The sequence below is a fragment of the Phalacrocorax carbo genome, unplaced genomic scaffold (genome assembly GCF_963921805.1).
Source record: "Phalacrocorax carbo unplaced genomic scaffold, bPhaCar2.1 SCAFFOLD_84, whole genome shotgun sequence".
In the NCBI taxonomy this organism is placed as follows: domain Eukaryota; kingdom Metazoa; phylum Chordata; class Aves; order Suliformes; family Phalacrocoracidae; genus Phalacrocorax; species Phalacrocorax carbo.
In genome coordinates, this window is record NW_026990531.1 from 1 (window position 1) to 27,996 (window position 27,996).

At 47.8% G+C, this 27,996-nt stretch overlaps 1 protein-coding gene across 2 annotated transcripts; it reads left to right on the forward strand.

Moving 5' to 3' along the window:
* Nucleotides 1–12,638: 12,638 nt before the first annotated feature.
* On the forward strand, nt 12,639–27,994 carry LOC104045293 (transmembrane protein 120B). 2 transcript variants are annotated; one of them, XM_064440556.1, is made up of 12 exons: nt 12,639–12,732; nt 17,062–17,180; nt 18,155–18,271; nt 19,021–19,080; nt 19,673–19,768; nt 20,817–20,906; nt 23,406–23,471; nt 24,418–24,479; nt 24,731–24,823; nt 25,244–25,308; nt 25,526–25,598; nt 26,603–27,994. In XM_064440556.1, exons 1-12 carry the CDS (start codon nt 12,664–12,666, stop codon nt 26,677–26,679), a joined length of 987 nt encoding a protein of 328 aa, XP_064296626.1. In that variant the 5' UTR covers nt 12,639–12,663; the 3' UTR covers nt 26,680–27,994. The 2 variants fall into 2 exon arrangements, with proteins under 2 accessions (XP_064296626.1, XP_064296625.1); XM_064440555.1 differs by having other exon boundaries at nt 25,526–25,594.
* Nucleotides 27,995–27,996: the final 2 nt, after the last annotated feature.

Here is a 27,996-nt window from a genome sequence, read left to right on the forward strand (position 1 = left end):
ATTTCCAAAAGAACCCATGTTATTTGTCTAAGATGCTGTAAAACTCTCAGAAGAAGGTACATTTTCCTGCGGTGCTTACAATACAGGTTCCCCCTACTGCTTCAAGGATGAAAGGAATGAAATGGGTGGGTGGGGAGGATTAAGGCACAGGCTACAGAACTTCTCATCCTGCTTGGCTGAGCTGCAGATGAGTCTGAGCAGCAGTCGCTGCTCTGCAGCAGCTGGTGGGAGGTTGGGGCTGTAGCCGGGTCACCACCAGACAGGTGGGATGGTTCCATCTCCAGCAGGGAGACGGCGGGCAATGGAGTGCTCTCGGTCATGCTTGGCTTTTTATGAATGATGGATTTTACTCTTGAAGCTTCCTGGGCTTTCTGCAGGTTCACACTAAGATTTAAAGAGAGCCCAATCCTGGAGGAAGGTTTGTTCCTGTAGCTTCTGCCTGGAGTCACCCTGCTGCTTCCCTATTGCTGGCTGTGGGACACAGTGTGTGGGACACAGTGCAGCTCCTGCAGCATCTGACGTGAGGTGAGTAACGCCAGGAGCAGCAAGGTAGGGGAGGGTGGGGAGAGAGGGCTTAAATACCAGAGATTTTGCTCCTGCTTTATTTTCTTGTTCTACATACTCATTTCCCCAAAACCCTTCCATTCAGCCTCAGTATTTGAAAAATCAGTATGTTAAGTGATCTTTTTGCACATGTGTACTCAACTCTTCCCTACATTTTGGGGAACACTGCCTCACTGCCAGCAGGCACAGGAAATGTCACTTACGCATTTTTGGTCGTTTTTCCACCAGCCTGTATACACCTTCTTGTACTCCTTGGTTACAGGGTCAGGAATGCTGTAGGAGCCATAACCATCCCGCTTCCCAAACTTCCAGTCACCGCTATATATAGCTCTGGTGCGTTTCCATACCTGGGTGCCTTTACCTGTTAAACAAGAGGAAGAACGGGGAGACCATCACCTTCCTACAGCTCCGTCACAGACAAGGCGGCACGGCCTGCACTGAGGCAGGTTTATGTCTGTGATTCAGGTTAGCTTCCAGAGTCAGATGCATCATTAATCTTGATCAGGGGCTTCCTGTGTGGCCTTTGCTGAATGCACTTAAGTCCTTCCAAACCTTGGTTTACTGCTTGTAAACAAACCTGTCCTGCTCTGCCTGCTCAGAGCTCAGTCAGGGTCTCCTTCCCCTGCTCTGTCTCCTGCAGCACTCGCCATGACTCGAGGATAAATTAATGTTCCTGAAGCCAAGTCAGGAGCCGAGAGAGCTCCAGAGACTGTGCAGCCAGGGCACATCCCAGTGCGTGGAGCTGACTGCAGTTTGCCGTGTTTGCGCAGGATTTTTAAACATCTATTATCTAGATATTTCAGGTGATTGCCCCTGAGTGCATGCAAAAGATCTTCAAGTTACCTATTAAAAATATTTCTGAGTACATTTTTGCATGACATATATCAAAGACACATATATATATATATGACATACATGAATGAATGGTCTTCCAGGAGCATATACAACTGCTGACCACTCCTTGCCCCTATGAACCTTTGTAAAGACATCTAAATTGGTACTTTTTCTCAAAATTATCTATCTTACCATGTTTCAAGTTGTCCAGCCATTCTCCGGTATACTGATCTCCATTTACAGCATAGACTGTGTGTCTTAATCCACATTTCTGTGCTTTCTCATCCCATTCATGCCAGAGAGGCTCTGTAGCCCTGGGGTATTTTACAATGGACATACTGTTCATGGCTGGGGAGGAAAACAAACGATTGTCAGCAATAAATTAGAGAGAAATTACAAGGCAGGTACAGGCAGAACAGTCTATTTGTGAGCTATGTTTTAATATGCACCCAAGTAGGGATTTGATGTCTGGCTTTGGAGGGGTAAAATAGAGATATAACAAACAGAAGATACCTAAAAATACTGAAGTACAAACGAGCACTATCTGAAAAACAGGCTTGCAGCATAGCCTGGCCTGTTAGGAAATGTTAAATAAGTCTCAGCAAGTCAGGTCTGTGGTGGGTATTGGTCTCTGTGCCTGTGAGACGTCTTTGGGGAGTACGGGGAAAGGCAGCCCCTTTTCCATGCAGCTGAAACCCTGCCGGGCTCCTTCCCATGGCTGCTCTGCCGCTGGCTCTGCGCGAGGCAGGAGCAGTTTGTTTATGTATATTAGAAAATTATTTGTTTGCTAGGAAATATCTCAGGACATTGGAAAACATTCACAAGACGGAGTGGGTCAGAGAGTTGGCTGGTGTCCCTGGGGTGCACCAAGAGCTGGGACACTTCCTCTGTCCATCAGTAATGTAGCTCAGGCTCCCTTACAGCTAAAAATATCAGTCCTGAAGGTGTCTTGTTAAAAGGGGTTGCAACCACAACATTTCTCTCTACCAGGAGGCTGTGAACTTGCCCAGGGCAGGACAAGCACTCGTCAGGTAAGCAAGCTGCCAAGGAGGTGCCTTCCAAAGTGATGTGGGTTTTAAAGCATGAACAGCAGGCAGGGGATGATGGGCACAGCAAGGGGGTGATTTGGGCATCAGAGGTCTGGAGTGAAACAATCAGTATGGGGGAAGAGATGAGAGAAGAAGCTGTTTTGCCCCATCGATACAGAGAGGACTACAGCAGAGTACAGTGTGGTTGTGATTTCTGGGCACTGCCAGTGGAACGGCTCGCGGTTCAGCACAGTGGGAATGCCGTCACGGACTTGGAGGTGAGAGTGGTCTCCTATAAACCATAAATAAACACCAAGAGATGGCTTTAGAAACAAAAAGCAAGCTTCTATGATTGCCGTTGACATTGAGACCTTGGCCAGAGCCCAGCAGGGTGGGATGCTCTCTGATTTTGTCCCCTGGGCTCCCTCTTCTGTCCTGATTCACTGGACTGGGCCATATGTAGTGATTTTTCTGTATCTCTCCCTTCTTGGGTGTAAGCAGAGCTTCTGCTCCTGCTGCGCCGCAGGTGTCAGGGAGCATGGCATGGAGGAAATCTTGGAGGACAGGGGAAAGGAAGGTGCTTTAGGTCATTGCTAGGGAAAAAAAGCTAGAAATTTTATCTATATATTTAGCATTCATCCTCAGTTCTCCATGTAGCTGTGTGAACTGGTCATTTAACAGCTATTTGGGGGATATAATTGCTAAAAAAATATATTTCTGTGTCCATGACAAGCCTTTGTGACCCAAAGGCAGCTGTGTTTTCTAGTGTATGTCCCGCATGGCTTCTTACCTTGGGGCTGGGGGTGGGGCCAGGAGAGCCCTGGCAGGGCCAGGGGAGCACAGGCAGGGCTGGGGGACCTGCCCGGGCACTGCATTATGAGCTCGGACTTGGGGAGGAGTATGGGTTCCTGCCAGGCTGTGGCAGTGGGAAGAGGGCCAGAGAGTGGGTTCCGAGCTGGTCACTCCCCCTTCAGCTGTCAAATGCAGGTACCTCCTCCACCGACCTCAAGGAGAGGGAGGAAGGCAAAGACCACCATGTTGCCAACCCTCAAACCAGACGTTTTGGGGCCAGGGTTGCTGTGGTGGCAGAGGAGGGTTTGGCAGCAGTGGTCACTGCAGTTGGAGGCCCCTGCCCATGCCACCCACCTGGGAGCATCTTGTGTTGATGACACTGAGGGCACGATCTGTCCCTTGGTACAATGGAGACACAGCCTGCTGCAGACGATGGTTATTCTGCAATACAAACACAGCATACACCACAGCTGCTAAGTTCCTCCCTTGCCTTTGGGTGCTGCAGCCCCTGGAGAGGGGGGGTCTTTGTCAAGGGCTGGGGGTTTGCAGGACACAAAGCTGCACGCTGCCAGCTCGTGTCTGTCCTCTGCTTGCTGGGGCAGCTGAAGGGCCAAGTTACAGCTATGTGTACCCACCCTGACACCAGCCATGACTTCTGAGCAGCTCACAGCTGTGAAGAGAGGTCCCCTCACTACCTCTGCCAGGTGGGAGCATCGCCATTCTGCTACCACATCTGACCACTTCTTTAACTCAAAGCTTAGGATTTAAAAGTCTCAGGGAGGATTCCCAGCTGCAGGGACAGCCCCAGCACCCCGCCGTCTGCTCACCTGACCCTCCGAGGCACAGCCAGCACAAAGCACCCAGGGTAATGCAGGCCGGTGGGAGCCACCTTTATTTGCTGAATTCCCTTCCAAATTTACAACAGCGATGCCAGGTTTGCGTAAGTGTTAACATAGTCGGTATTCACCACCCTGGATGTTTTTAGCCACCTACTACCAGGGCGCAGGGAGGCTGGCAGCAAGAGGCAGGTGGTGCAGAGCCGCTCTGGCTGCAGCCTCCCAATGGCAGCTGCAGCTCTCGGTGCTGACGGCTAGAGGCTGCTGCTTCCATGTGTCTCTGCTGCCACTGCTGTGCTTGGGGATGAGGATCTTCCAGATCCCACGTCCTCCTCCAGACGCTGCTCTATGCTCTCACTTTGGAGCTTTGTCAGATCTCTGGTAAAATGCAGCTTTAGTATGCATGGTCCTATGGGAAGCCCATTTTTTTCCCCTGGCCCTTCACAGGACTTCAGAGCAATGCAATATAGCTACAACTATACTTTTTTTCAGTTTTACATCTTAACTTAATAAAGAGCAAGGTGAAAAATACACCTGGCTGCAGAGGAGGGGCTGCTGGCTGTCCCTGGCAGCACCCTGCCTGCCACTGCACCACATCCCGTTGCATGACCTCCATGCCAGCTCTGCCTGTGCAGGAGCACCCTGCCTGACCGTGGCCCAGCCCCAAGGATGCCCTGGGTGAGTTCACCCCTTGCATTGACCCCTGCCCCACAGCGCTGCCCTATGCTGGGTACCCTTTGCAGGTACCCTCTGGAGCAGCCGAGCCATGCCCAGTCCTTCCTCGTCCCCACGGCAGTGTCTCTGAGCAGGCACCTTTTGCTGTTCCCCCCCAGCGAGACCAGGGTGCCAGAGCAGCGATGGAAGCAGATGACGGGGAAAGCCCATGTGCTCGGTGTGCAAAGCACCCTCGAGTTTGGCTCACGCTCTCCTGCTGCCCCCCCACCCCGAGAGCCACCCCGTGGACACCAACCTGTGCTCGGTGCGGGCTGGGTGCTGCCGGCTGCAGCGGCGGGGTCGTCATAGCAACTCTGCCAAACTCCTGCGCGAAGGGTCACGGGAGCGCGGCCGGGAGAGCCAGAGCTGCGGGAGCTGAGCGGCCGGGCAGCCGGGACGAGGGGGATGATGGTGGGATCATCCACAGTGAGCCCAAAGGATGGAGCCAGAGCCAGGCTCCTTCATGAAGCTGCCGAGTGCACACCACTCTGTGGAGCCACGTGTCTTTGAGTTAAGGATTATCCAGCAGAATTCAAAATGCTGATAAGCAACAGGTGTTTCACCCCTGGTTGTTTTTTCGTATTCACAGGAGCAGAAGGCTGGAATGAAAGCACTGGTTACAGTCCTGATGGGTGATAAATAATTCAGCCTTGCAAATGTTTGAAGAACAAGGAGAAACCTCCTGAAAATGCACATTGGCCATATTAAAAGAGAAATCTGAATGAACCTGACACTAATTCCCTTGTCCATGACATTTCTTATGTAGCCACAGGATCAGGGATTGCCATTATGGCCTTGTGGGCATCTGTAATAATCTTCCCTAACAGGTACTTCGCAGCGCACATTTCAAGTATAAAGCCAAAGTTCTCATACCACTCCCCTGAGCCTAACGCATTTGTTTATTCTCATCCTTTTACCACATCTTTCATGCACAGTGCTGCAGGCTGAATGGTAGAAATTTTGAGGTAGGTGGAGAACCTTGGGTTGAAACAAAGCACCCGCCTCTGCGGAGGTGAGATACAGCTCCATCTTCCCTGTGGGTGTTCATCTGCTATCTTCAATATCTGTGGCATTGAAGGTGGCTTAAACGCGGTGTCCATGTTCAGGTAGGACAGGGGGTGCCCTTGAGGGGACGGTGACTGCTGGGGTAATGCGCAACTTTCAACTGCAAGCAGGGAATGATCTTTCAGGTTTGATGGTGGTTGAGCAACAGGGAATATAGTGAATAGTGAAACTGTAAGGCTGTTTCACCCAGGACTGTCTCTGCTGCAGTCAGTATGGGCAGAGGAGGAAAAAACCCTCCTCCTCGGACTTATTCCAAGTGTGAGCATGACTGAAGGCAAATCCTTAATTTCCCATGACGTGTGTGAGTGTCACGGAGTGGGAGGAGACAGCGCTGCTCCCTGGGAAACCATGTGGAGAAGGAAAATGAGCTGGAGGGAAGGAAGAGGTGCTCCATATCCAACATGCCTGGAAATGATGGAGGGAGATCCGTGCCACAGGAAAATACAAACATGGAGTTTCAGGTGCTGGATAGATTAATTTTCTTAGTCCAGGTACAAACATCTGAATTATACTTAATTGTTTTCTCACTCATTATTATAATTCTGTACTTTTTGGTACTCAGGAGTACAGAGCAGATAAATGTCAGTGTACTTTTCCCACAAAAAAAAGGTGAAATAGACCATCTTGAAGAGAAGCTGGTGATATTTTCATCTTTATCACAAAGCTTTTTTGACTCACTGAACTGAAATGTTACTTAAAAATGTAATTCCATTACGACAGAAGGAACCCTGTTAATAAGTAAGAAGTGTGGATAATTTTTGTAAAGCATGTCTGATATGTAGAATATATAATTCAGCCAATGTGTGTGATATCAACCCAGACTGACCCAGAAATGCCCTAACCAAATCCTCTTCCTCTCCCAAGAGCAGTCGTTTCAAGGTAAAAGGTTGAGGCCACTATGAAAAGTAGGGTCAAAATCCAGGTGACGACGGGCTTGGAGCAGAACTTGTTTTTCCTTGATGCAATTCCCCTTGTTCTGGCCTTTACAGCCAAACTTTGGCCCCAAATCTCCTTCTCAGATGGTTTTTTGGTTTGGTTTGGTTTGTTTGTTTGGGGTTTTTTTTGTTTATTTTTATTAGTTTCTTGTTTTGCTCTCACAGACACTGGTCACTGCCACTGAAGAGCATCAGCAAAGCCTCCTCCACCAGGGAGTGACGGGGCTTCAGTTGTATTGCAGTTCATACTGTCGCTCTGGTTGTCTGGCATTTTATTAGACCTTACATTTATTAAGACTGAAAGGAAGCTGTTAAATCAGTCAGTGTAAATTATGCTTTAACTCAGCCCATTTTACTGCCAATTCAATTCGTTGCAATGGACTTCTAGCGCTTCACTTTCTTCCAGTTCGGACACACCGAAGAGCAAACCAAGCAAGGGGAGGATACGTGGGGAAATGTCCAGAAGTACGCCTTTTGTGGAGCAAGGTCCCATGATGTACAATACGCCTTAATTTTTTTCAGTTTAAACAGTAAGGTTTTTTAAAAATTAAATAAACCCAAAGGACCTCGGTATTCTACATCTGAAACCAATCATTTTTGCAATGAAAGGAGACAGCTGCTCTCACAAAGCTTGGGGAATCACCCAAGTGAAATCCCCAAACCAACTGAAAACTGTCAGAATCAATAATTTAAGTTTATTCTGGGAACTTTGTAAAATAAATAGAGAAAAAACATTTAGAGAAACATATGTTGGAATTCTTTAAAGGTGAAGAATGTGACAACAACATACTGTGGAAGTAGGATGCTCAGATGTGTGTTTTATTGCTGCTATATTCAAAAGATAAAGCCAGAAGAAGCGGTGGGAGGGACTTGGACTCCGACCAAGTGTGTGTCAGGTTTAGCCGGATGAGCACAGAGTGGGCGCAGCGCTGGAGGAGCTTCCCACTGCTCTGTTTTTAAGAATTATTATTAGTGGCATTTAGGAAGGATTGAAGCGAAAGGTTTGATATGTAAACTTCACAGGTTGACTTTTGCTTAAGAGGCAGCCTTGTGGGAAAGCGTTTCTTTAAAACTCTTCCCTCCTCTTTGCTGGGAGCAGCACTCTCAAGATAAAAAACGACCACGATGGTTTTACATCAAAACGACCTAAAGTAAGAACCCGATATTATCTGAAGCGGTCAAGCACTTACATATTCACGCCAAGTGAAATGTTGAAGTTGTTGAAGCTGGTGCTTAGGAGATACCCTCTCCCCTTTAGTGTCTTTTGCTGCAGATTTACAGCTAATTCTCGACTTAACTACCTGCAACAAGACTGTTCAAAGGCAGGCTTGTGTTAATTAGTGAAGTTACCCAAAGTTGAGGATTATTTACTGCACAACTGTAGAGTGCTTTGCAGCCCCCTTGATATTGTTTTAAACCAGGCAGATCACAGTAGGAAGATGGAGGCAGATAAATTTGGCCATACTAGAGCTTCAAGTCCTTCACTGAGGAATTAATCCACATCACGAGATGAATCAGCAGTACCAATTTCCAGCTGAAACATTTGCCAAGTGTTTTATTCATCATGGCTTATTGTCACCTGATGTTAGAACAGGCACTTACCCACATTTATAGTTTGTATTTTCCAGTTTGCACTGTGCTGGAATGAATTGGTATTTCTAGGACAGGGGAAAAGCATCTAAGGAAACGGCCTCAATTATCATAAAAGAAAAGAATGAATGGAATCTGTGTTCAGAAATAGTCCGGAGGGCAAAGGAAAGGAGCTCGCACGTGACTGCACACACATAAATACATGTACTCGAGCAAAATTTAACACCAAAAGAACAAATCATCACAATTTCACTGTGATCTTTAACTTGATTTATTAACTCAATTTCTTTGATATGTTTTCTGGCAGTGAATGGTTGATGAGTTGGGGATTAATTAAGGTAAAGGCAAAACAGAGGTTTCGTATTTGTTGATTTGCTGTGCAAAGGCCTTAGGAGATCTCTGGCAGCAAAAGACAGCCCTTCAAAAGCTGGAAGCTTAGATCTGCAAGGTACCTAAAAAAGTGTTCTTAAAATGTTCAGATTCAGAGGAAAGGCACCATTCGTCATGTGTTGCCACAAGCGAAAGACATGATTTTATAGCCTTAAATCTAGAGCCGGGTCCAGAACTTGAGAGTGATTCAGTGATGCTGGGAAGCAGGGCAGAAGCCCTCACGAGCTTCCTCCCGGGCAGCTTTCTGCTCACGGGCAGGACAGAGACCAGCTGACCAACTTCATGCTCAAAAGCAGATGATGAAGGAAGAGCCCTTGCAATACTCTTGGCCCCAGTAACGGCGAAGACAGTGTGGCGCTGTTGCATGAAGGCACTGGTGCCTTTCTGTACATTTTAACTTTTTGTGCTTAAAACACATACTTCAAGGAAGCCACAAACCCTCTTTTAAGAAGCCTCTCACTGCTTAAAGCTGCACAGCAGCATTTCTTGCCTCCATAAAATGATAAACTGAATCAAAATCTCACCTAAGCTGTGGGAGCAGAGGGAGAAATGGGGATGTAGCCAGGCAGGGCAACTGCCCAGGCTTTGTTTGCTACGGTGGGTGGGGAGGCAGCCTTGAAATCCAGTATGAAACCTGTACACGACCAGGTGAATTAGCTGTTGACCAAACAGCATATGTGGCTTGTTTAGCAGGTTGTGAGGAAAGATATGCAGAAAGAACGGATTGTTTCCTGAGATAAACCAGGCTCCAGAAGACAAGACAGGGCTGTGACAGCCCCATCCCGGGGTATGCACTGGGAGGAATTTGCCCCTCACCCCAGCTGAGCTGCAGAACCTGCTCCCAGCGCAGCGCAGGGCAGGCGAGCTGCGGGAAGCCAGGAGCGCCGGCTGCCCTGGGGCTGAGGGGTGGGAAGCTGCCAGGGCAGTTCTGGGCTCTTAAAAATTCCCCCTCTAAATCCTTCATCCAGCTGCTAAAAGAATTTGCACTCCTAGAATAGTCCAGTAAAGTCTTTGATTGTCCACTGGGTGCAATGGGTGCAGATATTTAGGGGTACATTTTAGTCAGACAGAAAAAAATGAAACCTCAAACTATATTATTCCTATATATCTGTTCATAATGAGGGAATTTTAACTATATTTTTCCCCCAGGACAAATATTTAAGCCAGACAGGAGCTGTAATGCACAAAGACTGGATTTTTAAAATGTATTTTCTGCAGGAGTTGCTCCTGGAGGCAGAGGGACATCGGCCAGCACAGCCTTACCAGACACAACCCCTGCTGCCTTTCCAGCTGTCCCTTCCCCTTGTCCTCAGCCTCAGGAGTGGGAAAATGTGGTTTAGGTCTACAATTTTCCACAGGTATCGCTGGGAAGGCTTTCTGGATTAGTACACACCCTCTCACTTTTTGCAGGATCCGTATATTAAGGAGACCACCATTTTGAAAACTCAAAGTTAAATGGATGAACGTTTAAAAAGGTTTTTGAGTCTCTTCCTTCAAGAAATCGAGTTTTGGAGCATATTTTATTTGTAGAAATAAAGAACTGCAAAAAGCCAGAAAACTGAAAGAGTGGTTGATAGTTAAATAAAACAAATGCCAAGAATGTGGATATGGAAACTTAAATTATTCAGGACAATAGACTGCGATATTATTATGTGACTTTTTTTTGCAACTCCTCAGAAACTGGAGTCCTTTTAAAACTGACAGATCTAATTAAAATCTACAGTTTCCATTCTTAGCAAGTAAAATTATATAGACCATACTAAACAAATTCTTTAGTTCTAGTTTGAAAAAAAAAAAAAGCACTGTTATCTTACCTTGCTTTGGTTTTATTCACAAAGATGTGATTGAAATAATGAGATTATGCAAACAGCCATAATCTCCCAGGAGGTGGAAAGAGATTACAGGTAATTCTGAAATCTTTTGTAACGGCACAACATTAAATGCTGTTCGAACCAGAGCAGTACAGCCAGCCGAGCTACACTCACGTTACTTGTGTTTAATGAAATTCTTTTGTGTTTTCCGTTTTAAATAAAATACAGATCTCTTGAATGAATAGTAATAATTAGCATGTCTTAATTAAAAGACCTTGAAAGAAATCTTTTGACGTTATAATTATACACAGCCTCAATAAGCGTAAGAATTGTTCCTTTTCAAGAGGTGTCGGGAAGGGGTAAGAGAGGTTTGAATCAAGGTCTGGCGATCCCTGGGAGCGAGGCTGTTCCGGGAGAGCTCCGGGGCCAGCATGGCTCTGAGTGGGGGATGCACAACATTTCCTGCCTTTGTCCGTACGGCGCCTGCAGACACACAGATCACAGCCCTAACGAACACGGCATCAGGCTGCAGCATTACCGCCCAGGGCAAATATCTGCGAGTGATACTAAGCTTTCTTCTGAGGCTTATGTCTTAGGCGTGAAATGAATGGTTTTAAGGGTCATTTACAATTTATGATGTATTCTGTAAGTACCTCTTCTTGAATGTTAGGATCGACACAAGCAGTCCTACAAATGCTGAGGTGCTCTTACTTAAATGTTTTCACTTAAAGAAAACAAGGAGACATCCACAGAACCACCTGCTCTTAAACTGACCGTTCCCACTGACAGTGCAGAGCGGGGTCTTTGCTCTGGCCACGTGCAAAACACACACAAGGCTCAGGCAGCAGTGTCCCCGCTTTTTGGGTCAAACAACCTCTGCCAACCTTGCTGAGCACCTTGCAACCCACCAAGTGTGCTGGCACCCTCCAGACTGGATTCACCCAGGTCTGCAGGAGGGTGTCAGCACCCCAGCCTCCCCTGAGCAAGGAGGGGTAAGATGTACCTGCATTTGTTTAGGGCTGGCGCTGCTTGTTACATCACACTGAGTGTGCACTCAGTTCAGAGTGTGATGTAACGAGCAGCGCGAGCCCTAAACAAATGCAGCTACATTTTAGGAGTGGCTCTGTCATAAACTGAGCTGAGAACAGAGTAACTGCAAAGGTGGAGGGCTTGTTTTCATGTTGGATTGGAAAATAATCTTGCAGGTAGGGAGTATTCCAACCTGCGGTGAACTGGAAAGTTTCAGCATGTAGCCAGCACAGAATTAAAGCTGTGATCCAAGATAAGATTCTCTTTCTGTAATCCAAAATCCTGCAGGCTTCCTGTAACATAAAGTCCCATTACACAGGATTGTGGACAAATGCTAGAATCTGGGGAAAACTTAATACAGGCATATCAAACTCCTGTGACATTTATACCACTTTCATAAGTTTAAGAAGCGTGGTACCAACGTCACGTTCGCACCTTTTGCATCTTCTGTGCACCACATCCTGCCCTGTGCATTGCTCTCACCGTGAGCTCCCCGGACCGCGGCTGTGCGCTATTGCACTTGTACAGCCCGGAGGCCACCAGGCCCCGCTCCCAGTTTGCCAGTCCTGCCGCCAAGCAGGTTGTTATTATGAGAGGTGAGGAATCGTCTCGTCATTTTCTCTTTCTGATGTTAGTGACCCGCCGCGGCCGGGTCCCAGGCAGACGCCTGGCCGGGTCGCCTCAGCCCAGATGTGTGGTCACCTCAGGGAGCGGGTCCCTCTGAGGGGACTGTCCCCGCGGCACGGGGGCTCCGCCAGCGCCGCACGGAGGGTTTTACCTTCCCCCGCAGCCGCACGGAGCCGCCTCAGGCTCTGCCACAGCCCGGAGGGACCCGGAGCGGCGGGGGAACCCCGCGAGGAGACCGCGTCCGCCCGTGCGGCGGCTGAGGCGAGCCCTCGCCTCAGGCGGGAGGAGGACGGGGCGGGGTCGGCGGGTGGCGCGCGACGCTACGGCGCCGCGCCCAGCCCCGCGCGATGACGTCAGGGGCGCACGTGGCCCCCGGGCCCGGGTGCGGGCTCGCGCCGCCACCAGGGCTCGCGCCGCCGGGTGCGCTGCAGCGCGCCGCCACCGCGCCATGAGGGTGCAGCTGGAGCGGTGCCGGGGCGAGTGGCGGGAGCTGGAAGAGGAGTTCCGGCAGCTCCAGGTGAGGCGGGGGGGCGGCGGGGCTCTGCGGTGCGGCGCGGTGCGGTGCAGCGCGGCGTCGCCTTCAGCGCTGCGCTGCTCGCCTTCGCGCCCGCTGTTTCTCTCGCACTGCCCTGCTCACCGCTGCCTTCCCCGGTTTTGCTTTGCATCGTTCTTTGCGCGTCGCTGCGGGGGGCGGCGGCGCCGGGTTCGCTCCCACGGCTCCCTCCGCGCCCTCCCTGGGCGCCCCGGCACGCTGCTGCTGGCTGGGAAGGGAGCCCTGCAGGAGAGGAGCCGGCGGAGCGGGGCGCGCCCCCGCCGGGGGTCCCCACCGCTGACCGCTTCCCGGGGGGGAGCCTGCCTCGGGGTGGCCTCAGCAAGGAGATTCCAGGGGTGCGGAAGGTCTCACCCCGTCCTCACTGTGCCCGCAGGGTCACGCATGCACGACGCCTTCGCCGCAGGCCCGGGGTGCACGCACGAAGCACGGCTGTGCATAGATGCACATCCTTGCAGAGCACCCCAGAAATACCGCTGTGCCCCGGTACCCCCAGGAAGGTGCTACGTTCACACGGGACATCCCAGACCCAACCATGGCCATGCCCTGGGTATGTCTGATGAGGCACCCGAGGGGACGTGGTGCTGTGGCTCCGGCTGCTAAAGTGAAGGGGGAGAAGGGACACCTGGCGTTTTCGTGCGCCCGTAGCATGGCGCAAGGAGTGACGCAGGTAACGCCTGTGCGCTGAGCATTGCCTGGCCAGAGTTTAATTTCCTGTGTTGGATACGAGGTGTTCAAGTGCTCTTTTTCTCACAGAAGCGTGTTGAGGGACAGAAGGACCTTGAAGCAGGGGCTGAGAGCTTTTTCTGCAAAATGCTTTTACCTCCAGAAACCTTCCCTTCCCTGTATGTCATCGATGCTGTGCCTATACACGTGCTTTAAATCTTAAAAAAGCCAGCTTTAAAACACAGCCGGCTGTTCTCGCTCTGCGTGGCTGTTAGCCTCTTTTAGGCTGTTAAACAGAACGTGTGCTGCAAAAAGAAGTGTGATTTCCAGATTTAGCTCTTTGTCTTAATTGGAAGTCAGTTCAGGTTGTACGCTTGTTAACAGAAGGAAAGGTGGTGGTTGGGTGTTGGGGGAGCACCAGCTGGTGTGGTTTTGTTGATCACTTGTTTGCTATGTGTGCTGACCAGCCTTCTCGCCTGCGTGCTGCTTAAGTCTGACCTAAACCACAGCAAAATGTCAATGACTTATCCCTGCCTTAGTTTCCCCAGCTGTAAAAAAGTAGAAGCGCTTCTAGATGGGGTGGCAGCTGCTGGTGGCCTGAGCTATCCTTGCCCAGTGGTTAGCACTCTAGAGGTGAAAAGTTGGAATAACGTCCATTATCTGAGAGCTTCAGGGCTCACAAGCAGGGCTTATATCTGGAGGCGGCATCGCAAAAGAGGGGAACACGGCGCAGTCGTAAGGATATGAGACTGCTCCAGCTCTGCGAGATGCTGGTGGTGCTTAAATGTGCTTTGGAGGAAGGCTCTGTGCTCCTGAACTGGATTCAAGTCAAACTGTGACGTATTGGGGTAGAAAACCCAACTCTTCAGTAAGAAAGTACTTCGGTGTGAGTGTCTGCTCGTGCTTGCCCTTGCAAGTGGCTTGCAGCATCTCTTGTTTTTGAGGAGCTTGGTTTTCCTGGCAGCAGCTTAATAAACCCCACCCCTCACCCCCCCTGCATAACCACCCTTAGTGCCCTTTTTCGATGGCCTGACACTTGTTGCCAGCTGGAATGCTGGTCCAGGGCTGTGCAGGAGCTCTTTGTTGGCGTTTTCCAAGGTACTTTGGTCACCCCCACTAAAGGGGTCTCATGTGTAATGCCAGCAGGGAAAAAGGTTGATGGTGGGCAGATTTTTTTTGTGTTGAGAGCAGTGTCAGCCCTGTAGGGCAAAATGATCTCTGTTTCGTGGCACTCCTGCCCCATCTTGTATTGTAATTGCATTGTAAGTTCTGGGTCAGGGGCCGTGTCTTCCTGCTGCAGAGGAGGACCTTGGACTCTGGTCGTAGCTTCTGCCCCTGATGTGCTGGGTGGCTGGCATGGGGTGCTTGGGGCTATGCTTGTATTTGGGGGCTTCGAAGGGGCTGATGCTGCCATGCAGCAGCACTGAGTGTCCCTTCGGGGCAGCGGGGTCCAGCTGTGAGATGGGGTTGGGGGACATCAAGTTTTGCAAAGCATTCTAACCAGCCACATCTGCAGATTTTTGTTGGTGTTGCCACGACAGCGCCTCGTCTCTAGAGTAGCAGCCTGAGAAAGAGCTCAGGGCTGTGGGGCATTGCAGTTTTGGGGCAGGGGCATGGGAAAATGCAAGTTGCCCTGCAACAGCTTATTAATTTAAACCCTGCATATGAACACATAAATCAGATTTTTATTAGGAAAAAGCCCTGCAAGGGCATTCCATGAATGTGTCTTAAGTCCTGCAAATGAACAAGTGCTGACCACAAGCAGGGCTGTTGCGAGTGCAATGGAAAATAGACTTGAGGGTACCTACAGAAAGCACCAAGCACTTGCAGTGCAGGGCTGCCGTGCAGAACCGCTGCCTGCCCTTAGTCTGCAGGCAAATTGGGCAGCGCGATTTCCACTTGCGAACCAGGCAGTCATGGCTGCGGCACTGTAAATCTTGTAAACTTGGGTGCAGAGACAACTCTGACATCTCTGCTGGGAGCTCTTCAACTCGGAGCAGAAATACTCTCCCTGGTGCACGGGTCCTTTGTTTTTCGGCGCATGTTGTTTCCTGCGTGGAGAGAGCTGTGGCCAAACCGGACCCTCCAGGCACGTATTTGGCCTGTGGGTTATATGTGTTAATGTAAAGGCAGTGCTGAGCTCCCCGTGCTGCTGGTGCGACCTCTTTGTCAGCAATTGCCTCTCTTGATGAATAAATAACTTCATTACTAGCAAATGTTATGTTGTTCTTAAATACCAGTGTCATTTTGAAATCATTATCCCGATGTTTTTGGCTAGTAGTAGAATATACCAGCTCTCAACTCGCCTGTTTGTGTTTCTGATAAATACTTGAACACTTTTTTGGCAAAGAGCTTCTTACACCCTTTGAATGAGCCTTTTAAGAGACGCTGTTGCGTGACACGTGGAGAAGCAGAGAGTTACCGCTCAATCCAGCAAGCCCCGAAGTCCTGCCTGTGCTAAGCAAAGCCAAACCAATCCTGAAATGACGAGAGCTGCAGTGCCTGGACATGGTTAGTTTGGTTATTAAGGTTCCTAAATTGGATATGGGAGCTTGTTTTGCATTGCTCCTGTAAATAATCAACAGCTATCAGCCAGGCCCTAAGGAGGAGGAGAGCAAAGATTTGTTTTGTATAGTTTTACCACCATGTTTATGCTCTGGGAAAACTGGTGGTTTATTTTCTGTGGTCATTGATGTGCCGGTAGATAAAGCAGCTGTGCAGATAGCCATTTAACTTGTGCCTTCTCTTGGCTCTTACTTTGTGAACTCTGTTTTCCAAGTTGTTATAGATCTTACAGTTTGCCCAGAGGGCATTGCTTGGTGTGTCCTTAGCCCTTCCTGAGATCTCCCTGCATTTGGGAAGGTGGTGAAATCACTGCAAAGGGTGGAAAAGCAGAGCATGTTTATTCCTGGGGAGGGGATGTGAGAGCAGAGGCACCTCTCGGTGGGCTTGCAGTTGGTTAGCATGTCCTCGTTGTAGCCAGTCAAATGCTAATTTGGGGCTTCAGAGGATCAATGAGCTGTGATAAAGCAGTTTCTCTCGAGGAGCATATAACGCCGCAGGGAAGGGATGGGTTAAGCTCTTAAACCAGAGTATGGGGCAGTAGGTTGCTTGAACATACATGGGATCAGATGGCATTGGTGGCCTGGAGGTGTCTAAATCCCCAGGTGTGGATTTGTGCCTGTCTTTTTGTCTCTTCCCACCCCCCATCCCACCTCTGTCCTCATCTTTGTTCTTCTTTCCTCAGATTTATTCTGGCTGTGAAATCAGAGTTCCACTCTGTGATTTAGCCACCCATTTGGTGGGGACAGATTGGATCAAACGGAGGCTTAGGGGCATTGTTACACGGGGTGAGATGGGGAATGGGGTGTTCCTGGGTGGGAAAGCTCATTAGAAGGAGAAGGTGAGTGTAGAGAAGATGCTCTTCCTTTTGCAGGGATTTCATTAGTGTCCATTTAAGCCATGTTGGATCTGTGCTAGTTTGGCATTGCCCCCTCCTTGCTTGTTTGAAGGGGTGCCTGTTAACCCCAAAAACCCAGGGTTTTGCTCACTTCCTTCAGAGGCGAGGACCAAATGCAATGAGTAACCCAGAAGGGCTCTTCCTACCAATCATCTCCTCTTCTCCCGCAGGAAACACACAAAGTTTACAGGCAGAAGCTGGAAGAAGTCACCAGCTTGCAGACAGCCTGCAGCAGCTCCATCCACCGGCAGAAAAAGACATTAAGGGATCTGAAGCACAGTCTGCAACGGTAATGGGAGACCTGGAGGGTGGAGGGGGCAGGGGTGGGATGTTTCTTCTTCCCAAAGGGCTGAAATGTTTGGATTTTTAGCATTTTGATATGCAGTCTGTGTTGTGATGCTAATTTTGCTCCGTATTATTCTTGAGTCACCTCCATCTACACAGCCAGGTAAAATGTTTGTAACTCCATGAGAGATGGAGTCCTGTAAATGAGATCTTTGAGGGAGCCTCTGTGTGTTGCATCCTTGCAGTATGTGCCATACCCTGCAGGGCTGTACAGCTTTTGGTCCATGTGTGTTTTGCTGGATGAGCAAAGCTTTGCTCCATAAGCCGTGCTGGAAGAGCAGCATCAACCCTTGAACCTGAAGGCATAACTCACTCCTGGGTGGGTTTACAGGAGGGTACTGTCTTTGGCTGCTCAGCTGATCCCTGGGAGCCACAGGCTAAATTCCTTATGTGCAGGTCTGAAAGCAGCACCTCCAACACCACGGGTTGCTATTGCTGCTCTGCTCTGCTTTCTGTTTTACATTAATTGGTAAAACTGCAATTGTCAGTAAATCATCAGCTGTGCATTTTGTTACATTCTGAAATATTTCATGCCTGAAGAGCTGCAGCCTCTGCAAGGGCAGCGCCTGAAATCGCGCACAAAGTTCCCAAAGTGGAAGGAGTTCCTGCAAAAAAGCACAATATTCCCTAAGTGCTCTGCTAGGGAGGAAGTATGGAATCCTGTCAGTGAGCTGAGATGAAAAGAGAAGCTGATTTATAAAACAGCTGGTTGAAATAACCTACAACAGCATAAACCAGGCAGTGAAATTAAATCATGGTAAGAGAAATTGTGCTGCAGAAATACAGGAGCAAAGTGTGCAATGGCATCAACTCATGCAGCTGGCTTTTTAACAGCATGGATTTTATGACACTCCTTTCCTTTAAATAAAAAGGAGGTAAAAACATGAACAGGAATATCTTGTTTCTGTGTTCTTGCAGGTGTAAGCCCAGAGCGAGTCCTGAAGAGTTTGCTCTCATTCAGGAGATCAGCACCCAGATCAAGGAGAGGCAAAATGCCTTCTTCGACATGGAAGCCTACTTACCAAAGAAGAATGGGTACGTGCTTTGCTGGTGTGTGCTCTGGGATAGCTGATTTTTTTTTTTTTAAGCATTTGCAGTGGCAGTGTTCCCGAAGGATAATGTGCATGTTGAAGAAATACATGTAAAAATGGATTAGTCATAAATCTCTTGCTGAGCTGCTGTGTCAGTCGTACACAGAATTCATTAGCTGGAAGCGTATATAAATGTGTACTGTGTGTAGGCAGTGCAGGTTTTCTTGTTAAAATAAAAGTAACCCTGCATTGGCAAGAGATCGTGCAATTCACTGTTTCATGCTGATGTTTTCCTGTGCTAATTTTTTAAAGACTAAATCAGCACAAGAATTTCATATATTGGTTGGGTTTTTTTTTTTAAACAGTGTTTTCAACTGACTTAAAACTTACACTTTACTTCAAGTGGAGTTGCTAGGACAGATTTCTTTGAGTTGTCAAGGGCTGTGCGATGCTGCAGCCCCTCGGAAGTTTCTATCAGAAACTCTTCTTCCAATTTATCCCTGTTATTTTTGGTTTTGGTCAGTGCACACTGCATCTCACCCTTAGACTGTAGCAGAGAAAAGGGACCAGGAAAATAAACCTTTTCTCTAACTTGGAAATGCTGACCAATCTTTTCACGTTTAAATCCTCTTCTGTAGTCTTATCACTCCAGGCTTTGGCAGATGTGCTGGTCTCTTCAGCTCCGCTCTGGGTCATCCTTCAGTTTCAAATGAAACAACTTACTTGGGTCTGCTCTTGTTTTTTGTTTTCTAGCTTGTACTTAAATCTGGTGCTGGGGAACGTGAATGTGACTCTCCTGAGTAACCAAGCAAAGTGAGTGAATGTTTCCACGTGTGTGAATTGAGGTTTCTTAGGGGCCAGCTGTGGATGCGGACAGGAGTCCAGGGACAGGAATGGGTTTCTTTTAGAGCTGATGAAAGATTAAATGTCGAGGGTGGGTAAGTTGGACTGTGACATGGGGCCAAGCTAATGCTTCGTGTAGCTCTGATGAATTCTGTCCACCACTTGCTTAAAAAGCTCAGCCCAGTCCATTGCCTTAATTGTCAGGTTGTGGTTTTGGGTTTGTTTTTTTTTTTTTTTTACAATAAAAAATGGTATTGTAACTTCTAGGCATATGGTCCTCCAGAAATGGAGATTTTTTTTTTTTCAATCTTATCATGCCAACCCAGAAACCAGCTCTTATGGACTTAAGCTGTTGTCTTGAAGTGTAATGGCTGTGCAGCCTAGATGGACCCTGCAGGCAGAACACTGCCTTTCACTGTCGTCAGCTGTTTTTCTAAGTGTTTCAGGCAAAACCTCTGTCTCTGGGCTTGGCATGTGGATTTGCTTCTGGTTTGAAAAAAGTGAAGCTACGTTCTGGTAAAACACCCGTTTGTGTCCGTAAACGGCAGCTGTTCCCTTCCAGGTTTGCCTACAAGGACGAGTATGAGAAGTTCAAACTTTATCTGACGATAATCTTGTTACTTGGGGCCGTCACCTGCAGGTTTATTCTCCACTACAGGTAAGCTGCATTTTTACTTTCAATCAAGTATTTAGAATAAAAATGTGCTGGGTTTGAACTACCTTATTTTCTCTTAAGGATGGTGAGATGGGCTCTGTCAGTGTTTAGGCTTTGAGCAGTTGGACAGCAGGACAGCTTCTGCACCTCTTCAATGCTGGCAGGACCTGTATTTTAGCTACTTGCTTTTCCTTGTTTAACTTTTTTTTGGAGTCTCTTGTAAGAGAAGTCCAATATCGTGTTTCCTGACCTGTTGTTTTTCTGGCATCATGCTGTGCTTGGGAACAACTGGTTGGTTTTGCTCATAGTTGTCCCAGGCAGGGACCATCACTCTGCTGCAGCTCTGGGGTTGCAAACACAACAAGAGAGGATTTGCATGAGATAAGACCAGAAACATTGTCTTTAGGTGACGATACAGTATCTGAGCACCAACAGGCTTCTACTCTTCAGTTTTGCTTAAAAAAACCAGGAAGCTGTTGGAGCCAGGCACTTCCATTAAGATGTCTCTGGGTCTGGGGTGAATGCAGGAGTGTATCAAGGAATGATGCTGCCATATACAGAGGGTGCCTCAAATCTCTGTGGCTTCAGGGGTTTGCAAGTGGCAAAATAAAGGCTTTTTTTCCCCCAGAGTGTAATGATCTTGTGCTGTTTTAATTGATTGGATTTATATAGATCTTGGAATCTCCTCATTGAATTAGCCTGGAAATGCCTCTCTAAATTGGATCATCCGCTGCTTCCATGGTGCTTTCTCTCCTTCAGAAGGAGTTAATGTCATCTCTGCATACCTGCTTATCGGCTCAAGATCTGCAGTGTTATATCACGGGGTGTGTCCTGGAGGAAAGGACTCTGAGCCCAGTGGCACTGCCAGTGCTCGCGGCTCTGCGTGTGGATTAGAGATGTTCAGGACTGGGGCTTCATGTCCGTGGCTCACTTGGGCAGGTTTTCATTCGCCCAAGGCGGGGGAGGAAAAGTAAGGGTGTTTTGAATGTGTCTTTACAATTAATGGGATTTTTTTTTTTACTGTATGTGGTTTTTTTATTCTGTTTAACAGGGTGACAGATGAAGTGTTTAACTTTCTGTTAGTATGGTATTACTGCACACTGACGATACGGGAAAGCATTCTCATTAGCAATGGATCAAGGTACTGTGCCACCTGCAAAAACTATTTAAAGCATGAAATGTTCTTAAAAGAAAAACAAACAACAAAAGGGGATTGAGCTTGGTACTGAAGCCAAGGAAGTCAGAGATGCTGATGCCTCTCTGCAGGGCCTGTTGTCTCAGTCCCCTTCCCTGGTCACTTCCAAGGGTGGATGTGGCCACCTGAGGTGTGGGGAGGGAGGAGAAGGTGCTGTTCCTAAAAGTCCATAAGTTATTTGTCCAAAGGTTGGATGTTCTTGGTAGCTGCAGGTTAGTTGTAGTTGTGGTCTGGAGTGTAAGTGTGTGTGTGTTTTTGGTGAAAGGACCAACCCGAAGTACCAGCTCTGCACCCTGCGGTTAGCATGGCTGCCCCATGGGTCACTGCTGCGCCTCCTGAAGCGTTTGACTAAATTACAGTCGTGTCGAGGGAAAGTTGGCAGTTAGGAGATAGTTGTATAAAGAGCGGGGAACACAAGTAAAACCCTGGGAGAAGTTAACTGAGAGATGATCCTTATTCCAAGTCCTTGTTTCTTTATGGCATCTTTAGTATCCTAAGGCAGGGTGGTGAGGTCCTGCTGGTGAATTGTTCCTGGAGCATCTCTGTTAGGTCTGGGTCGAGAAGTTTCTCAAGTTTGCACTTGTGTAACTTAACCAGGAGTCTGGTGTTAGATTTTAGCAGTAACCTGATGGTTGCATGTCCCCGGTTTTCATCATCCAGGTAGGCTGACACAGGGAAACCGCAGTAGTTGCCACGTCTCTTCCTGGCCTTGAGCCTGCATGTCTGAAGCCAGTTGCTTCCATGATCTCCTCGAAATCATGTGGCTGGAAAGCTGCCTGGCAGAGAAGGCCCTGGGGGTGCTGGCTGACAGCCAGCTGAGCATGAGCCAGCAGTGCCCGGGTGGCCAAGGAGGCCACCAGCCCCCGGGCTTGTGTCAGCACTGGTGTGGCCAGCAGGAGCCGGGCAGGGATGGGGCCCCTGTGCTCGGCACTGGGGAGGCCCCACCTTGAATGCTGGGCTCAGGTTTGGGCCCCTCGGGACAAGAAGGGCCTTGAGGAGCTGGAGCGTGTCCAGAGAAGGGCAGCGGGGCTGGGGCAGGGTCTGGAGCACAAGTGTGCTGGGGGGCGGCTGAGGGGGCTGGGGGGGTTTAGCCTGGAGAAGGGGGGGCTGAGGGAGACCTTATTGCTCTTTACAACTACCTGAAAGGAGGCTGTGGCACGGTGGGGGTTGGTCTCTTCTCCCAAGTAAGTACCGACAGAATGAGAGGAAATGGCCTCAAGCTGTGTCAGGGGGATATTAGGAAAAATTTCTTCACTGAAAGCATGGTCAGGTATTGGAACAGGCTGCCCAGAGAGGTGGGGGAGTCACCGTGCCAGGAGGTATTTAAAAGACGTGTAGATGTGGGGGCACTTCAGGGCGTGGTTTAGGAGACACGGTACTGTTGGGTTGATGGTTGGACTTGATGATCCTAGAGGTCTTTTCCAACCTTAATGATTCTATGAAATGGTGATAGGAGGGAATGTTTCTGGGAGTCTTGTTTCAGCATTGCCAGTGGGATGCTTGTAGTCCCCACTCCCAGTGCAAGAGGGCATTTGTCCAGTGTAGCATGTACAGTGGGAAATCAAGGCCCTCCTGTTCTGCCCAGGGGCAAAAATTTTTAAAATGTGCTGATTTTTGGGACCTGCTCGAGGACATAGTTCCCAGCACTGACTGCAGGCAGCAGGGATGAAGCAGTCTCTTCTGCAAGCACGGCTGTCCCCAGGGCTGCTGCGGACAGGATATCTTGTTTTGGGGTGCTTTCCAGAGAGGAGGGGATTGCTGTGGGGCCAGGGATAAAGAGGAAAAAAGACAAGCAGTGGGGATGTAAAGTTGCTTGCCTGAGGCCAGTAGAGAAACCTCTGAGCCTGGGCTCGCTGCATCTACAGAGGTGGGTTGCAGTGGCTCGGTGCTGTCCTGTGTTGGAGGTTGCACACCTTTGGTTGGAAGTGCCCCAAATTAATCCATTTTGTTTCCAAAGCAGCACCATCCCTGGGGCAGCTCTTCACTTCTTGATTCTGCCTTGCTACAGCCTTTGCTTGCTGTACTGTAATTTTCTGAGCTTTCTGCAGCATTCACGCCTGAAAGAAACAGCCACCTCACAGGAAGGACTTGGAAATGTCAATTATTTGCATGGCAAAAAAGGGTGTGTGGGCTGAAACTTGTGCGTCGTTAGTCACCACACGTGCTGTGGGGACTGCTGCGTCTGCTGTGCTGGAGAGCTTGTGGGAGCACACGAGAAGTGCCCTGGTCCTGAGCCTCCCTCCAGCAGTCGCAGATTCGTGCCCTCAGCTAAGCCATATTGTCAGATCAGTACTCCATAACACTCCTTTTGCTTGAGTTGGGCCATGTATTTTTTTCCCTGGGCTCCCTCTTCCCCCAAGTAGGATAATTTTTTTTTCTTTAAAGCCACATAAAATGTTAAAATACATATTTCTCATCTAGCTGCCACCTTTTTTTTCTGTTCAGGATCAAAGGATGGTGGGTGTCTCATCACTATGTTTCCACTTTCCTGTCTGGAGTAATGTTAACATGGTGAGTCTGCTCTTGCCTTCTCCAGGTGCTTCAAGCCTGTTGCAAAGTGTTTGCATCATCTAAGCTTTTAAATCCAGCATGACCATGAAGCTATGGGCACATGGCAAAGCATCAGACTTAATGTTTGTCTGATGTTACAGGTGTTCTCAATGGTAAATACGACACTGCAAGCATGTATTTATTTTTGCTGATTTCAGAAAAAGAAACAAACTCAAACCCTAAGCGGTAGTTGCACTGATAATAGGAAAATCTCTGCAAGTCTTCCAATTTCTGTCTCTGTGTAACTAAGCAAACAAGCAGCCCTTTGCTTCAGAGGGAGGACACCACAAGATGAATCTCTTTGGTGCCTTTGCTGAACCCAGATTACAAACCAAGTATAAAGTCCAAAATGAAAGTTACCTTCCAACGGGTGGTGGTGTTGGCCAAACAATGCAGCGGCACACCCCACGTACGGTCCCTGTGCAGCCTCTCTCAACTTTGGTGTGAACTGATTAGTTAATAATTTAAAATTGTTTTAAAACAATCCTGAATCATTAAGGGGATGATATAGTGGCTGGAGCAGAAGGTCCCCTGTCCTCTGTCTATCCTGAACTACCCTTAGGATAAGAAGCACAACCACCCCCTGCTCCACCAACTGGACTCTTGATGCAGATGCTACTGAAGGGGTTTGATTGCTGCCTAGAGAAAACTGATAAGCAAAAGAATAAGAGGGGACAGTGTTCATACACATTTGAGAGGGGAAATCTAACCAGTTAGAGCATTTCCTACACGCCAGAGTTATGTGTGGCTGTAGCACCCTCTCTGGGCTCCCCATGGGGTGGAGCAGGCTGGATGCCAGCTGCTTGCTTCGTTTCCTAATGGGATCTGGCTTAGCGGTGAAGGGGAAGGGTGCTGCATCATATGCTTTTCATCAAACAAATAGACATCCTTTGTATTTTGCTTTCAGGCCAGATGGACTCATGTATCAAATGTTTCGCAGCCAATTTTTAGCGTTTTCAATATTCCAGAGTGAGTATATCTTACCTTGCTAATTCATGGCATAAAATAGTTTTGTGTCTTACGTGTTTAGAAGAAAACAATTCTGCTTGGTAAATACTGGGGTATAAAACTGCAAATATAAACCATACCATGTAAATATACAATGCAGAAATACAGACAATAATGAAATGCTGTTGGATTAAACATTATTAAAATAGTTTGTTACATTTATCATACTTCTGAATAGCCAATGCAATGATGTTTCCTCTCTCCTCCTCCAGGTTGTGTTCAGTTCCTACAGTATTATTATCAAAGGGGCTGCCTCTATAGACTCCGTGCTTTGGGGGAGAGAAACCACTTGGACCTTACAGTAGGTGAGGTTTTCTGGAATACTTGGTTTGCAAAGTTTTTGCACAGGTTTTAGAGCAGTGATAAGGAGAAGGCTGTGTGCCCTTCCAAGATCAAGCTTTGCAGAGCTGCCACCCCCCTGCCCTGCAGCCATGTCCTTCAGTAGGGAGGGGAGTGAGTCTTTTATCCCCCTCCTCGGGTCCTGTGGCTCAGGAGCAGAGGCCTCTGATCTCCGTCAGCTCTTAAGTGGGTTAAGATGGAGGTTTTGGTCATCCCTATCTTCATCCTCCTACCATTACCACACCTTCAAGTACGTATTTTAAACTGGTTGGTTATTGCAGAGCTGAAGAGAAATAGCCCTTATGGGGTGGTCTGGGTGGGGAGGGCTGCACCTCCAGTTCTGGCTCTTCCATGCTCACTTTGCCTCTTCTGTTAACCTTTTCCAGAAGGATTTCAGTCCTGGATGTGGCGGGGGCTGACATTTCTCCTTCCCTTCTTGTTCTTTGGGCATGTAAGTCGGGCAACCCTGTTCCTCCCTCTGTGGCATGGGGCCTTGGGAGGGTCTGCCACTGCAGTTGCAGCACCATAAAAAGGTGCTTTGTATCACATGTACCCATGGCAAATGTTTCTAAGGGTTTTTTTGGTTTGTTTTTTTTTGTGGGTTGGTGTGGGTTTTGTGTTGGTGTTTTTCTTTTCTAGTAATGAAATTACTTTTTTTTCCTTTTTAGTTCTGGCAGCTATACAACGCAGTCACGCTTTTTGGATTGTCGAGGCATAAGGAGTGCAAAGAATGGCAGGTGGGTGTTGGTTCTGCTCAGAAAAAGCACAGAGCAGGGGAGGGAAGGTATTTAACCACATCCTTAAAAGGTATTTGGGAATCTGACCCCATCTAAATATCTCGGGATGATGCGGCACAGAGCCTATACAAGAGAACTTGAAATAAATGTGAGTTACTGTAAGGAACTTGCACCCAAGGGTGACCACACAAACAGAAAGGCGGAGGATGTAGGAAGAAGAAAATACATGTAGGTAAGTATCTCCCCATATTGTTTGTGTATACAGGCATTTAATAGCAATGGCTGCTGAGTTGCTGGTGGTTCTTTATGGCTGATCCATGGGTTACACATATTAAAAAGTGATGACAAAAACATTATGGCAGTGAATCACTTGAAAAAACATATTATCCGCTTTATTGCTCCACTCTTAGGGATCCTTCGACTTGTTTTCTCAGTTGCTGTCACCCATCAAACATGTCTATCCATTTTCCAACTATACAGTTGCTCCTGTAGAACCAGATTGGAACACATCACGCGTGCAGTGGTCCAGATAATCTGATGGTCTTTATTTTGGTATGATGTCGCTGTAGCTGGTGTGCTTGCTTTGTCACGCTGTCCTCCTGCCTTAACAGGAGGAACGCAGCTTCCTGCAGAAATGTGTCATTCCCCCACACCTGTGCCACTGCTGTTGGATGAAAGTGCTTGTAGTGTAACGTTAATCCATTAGTTTGGACTTAGTGATTTGATTTTACTGTCTGGTGGACTCCAGCAATGTTGAATATAATCCATGTTGTAGTATTAAAAAGCAGTAAATGCTACTTAAATGATGATGATAATATACTTCTTGTTAACCCACACACCTGGATGCATGCATGTGTATTTGGCTACGATCTCTCCTCATGTGCTAATGGATGCCTGGACTTGCCAACCAAGCCTCATCAGAGCTTGCTTAAATGTGGCCAAAGCAGTACCCTCAGCTCTCACCTTTTTTTTTTTTCTTTTTCTCTCTCTCTCCTCCTCCCCTCTCAGGTTTTTGTGTTGGCGTTCACATTTCTGCTGCTCTTCCTCGGGAACTTCCTCACTACTCTCAAAGTGGTGCACACTAAACTCCAGAAAAACAAAGACAAAATGAAGAAGCTGTGAACCCCCCCTCCCTGGTGTGCCAGCTGCTGTCCCTCCACCCGCAGCAGGCGCTGGCTTTGGGACGGATCCTGCTATAAACCTCAGCTATGCTGTCAGTGGGCTTGGAAAGACTCATCTGTCCCAATGTTTGGTGAAGGATAGGGACTCTGCCAGCACAGACGCAGTATTACGCAAGCATGGCTCTCCAGTCCACAGTCCTGCTATTTATGTATATTTAATACAAAACATGTTTACCTTTTTTTCTGTACATAGAGCAGCATGCACCTGCCCAGCAAAGCGCCAGCATTGGGAGAATGTGGTATCTACTGTAATTCCAATTCTGGAATGATATTTAATACTTTCCAGTTTTATTATTTAAATTCTGGGTATTGGATTTGCAAAAGTTTATGAACACTCCAGGTTGATCAGTAAAACAGACCAAATGCTGTTTTTTTTAAAGGCATCTGTTTAAGGCATATTTTCAGTGGCAATATTAACCTGTGTGTACTGTGAAAAAAAAAAAAAAAAGCCTATCTTTGTACAATACTGCTGCTATATACACTTTTAAAAAAGCTATTTAAAGAGAAATCCTCTTTTGAAATCAAAAATAAGCAAGCAAAACCAGTTGTTAAATGGCAGGGAAATCTGCTAGTCCTTTTCCAGGGAGACCAGGTCAGCTGTCCAGGCCTGGAAAAGACCTAAAATAAACTGTTCAATATGTAGCTGCTTCAGCCCCTTTTTAATAACATATAACTTTGGTTTCTGTTTTCAGTATCTTTTGCTCCCAGTGCTGTTCTGGGAAGGGGAGGACAGGCTCAGCAGAAATATTAAATATTTGCTTTAGACGCTGTGCTTGTACCAATAATTAAAAGAATGTAAACACTCGTTCAGGAGGATGGCAGAGGACAAATACTGACTGCCATCTTGCTTAACAACTTGTGCTGCTTGAATTTAAACTTACTCATTCAAATAAGCTTGTTTTGGGTGCTGTAACATCTGTACTTCCCAAGGCCAGCTGCAGTATTGTGAGCTGCCTTATAGGCAGTGTCTTCCCCAGTGGTGAAGGCTTCCTTTGAGCCTAGCACAAAGCCCAAGCTGGGCACGTGCTTTGGCAGTGTGTGATGTGAAAATTATGCCCTTCTCCCAGTAAGCATGCTCATGAAGAAATACATATGCACTACAGACTTGCAATGTTTTCATCAGTTCTTCTGTTGCTGTGAGGCTAGCAAAATTAGCTTTACAGTGTCACTGTCCTGTGGGCATGAACAATAAATCGCAATTAGCGGATTTTGAACAACTTT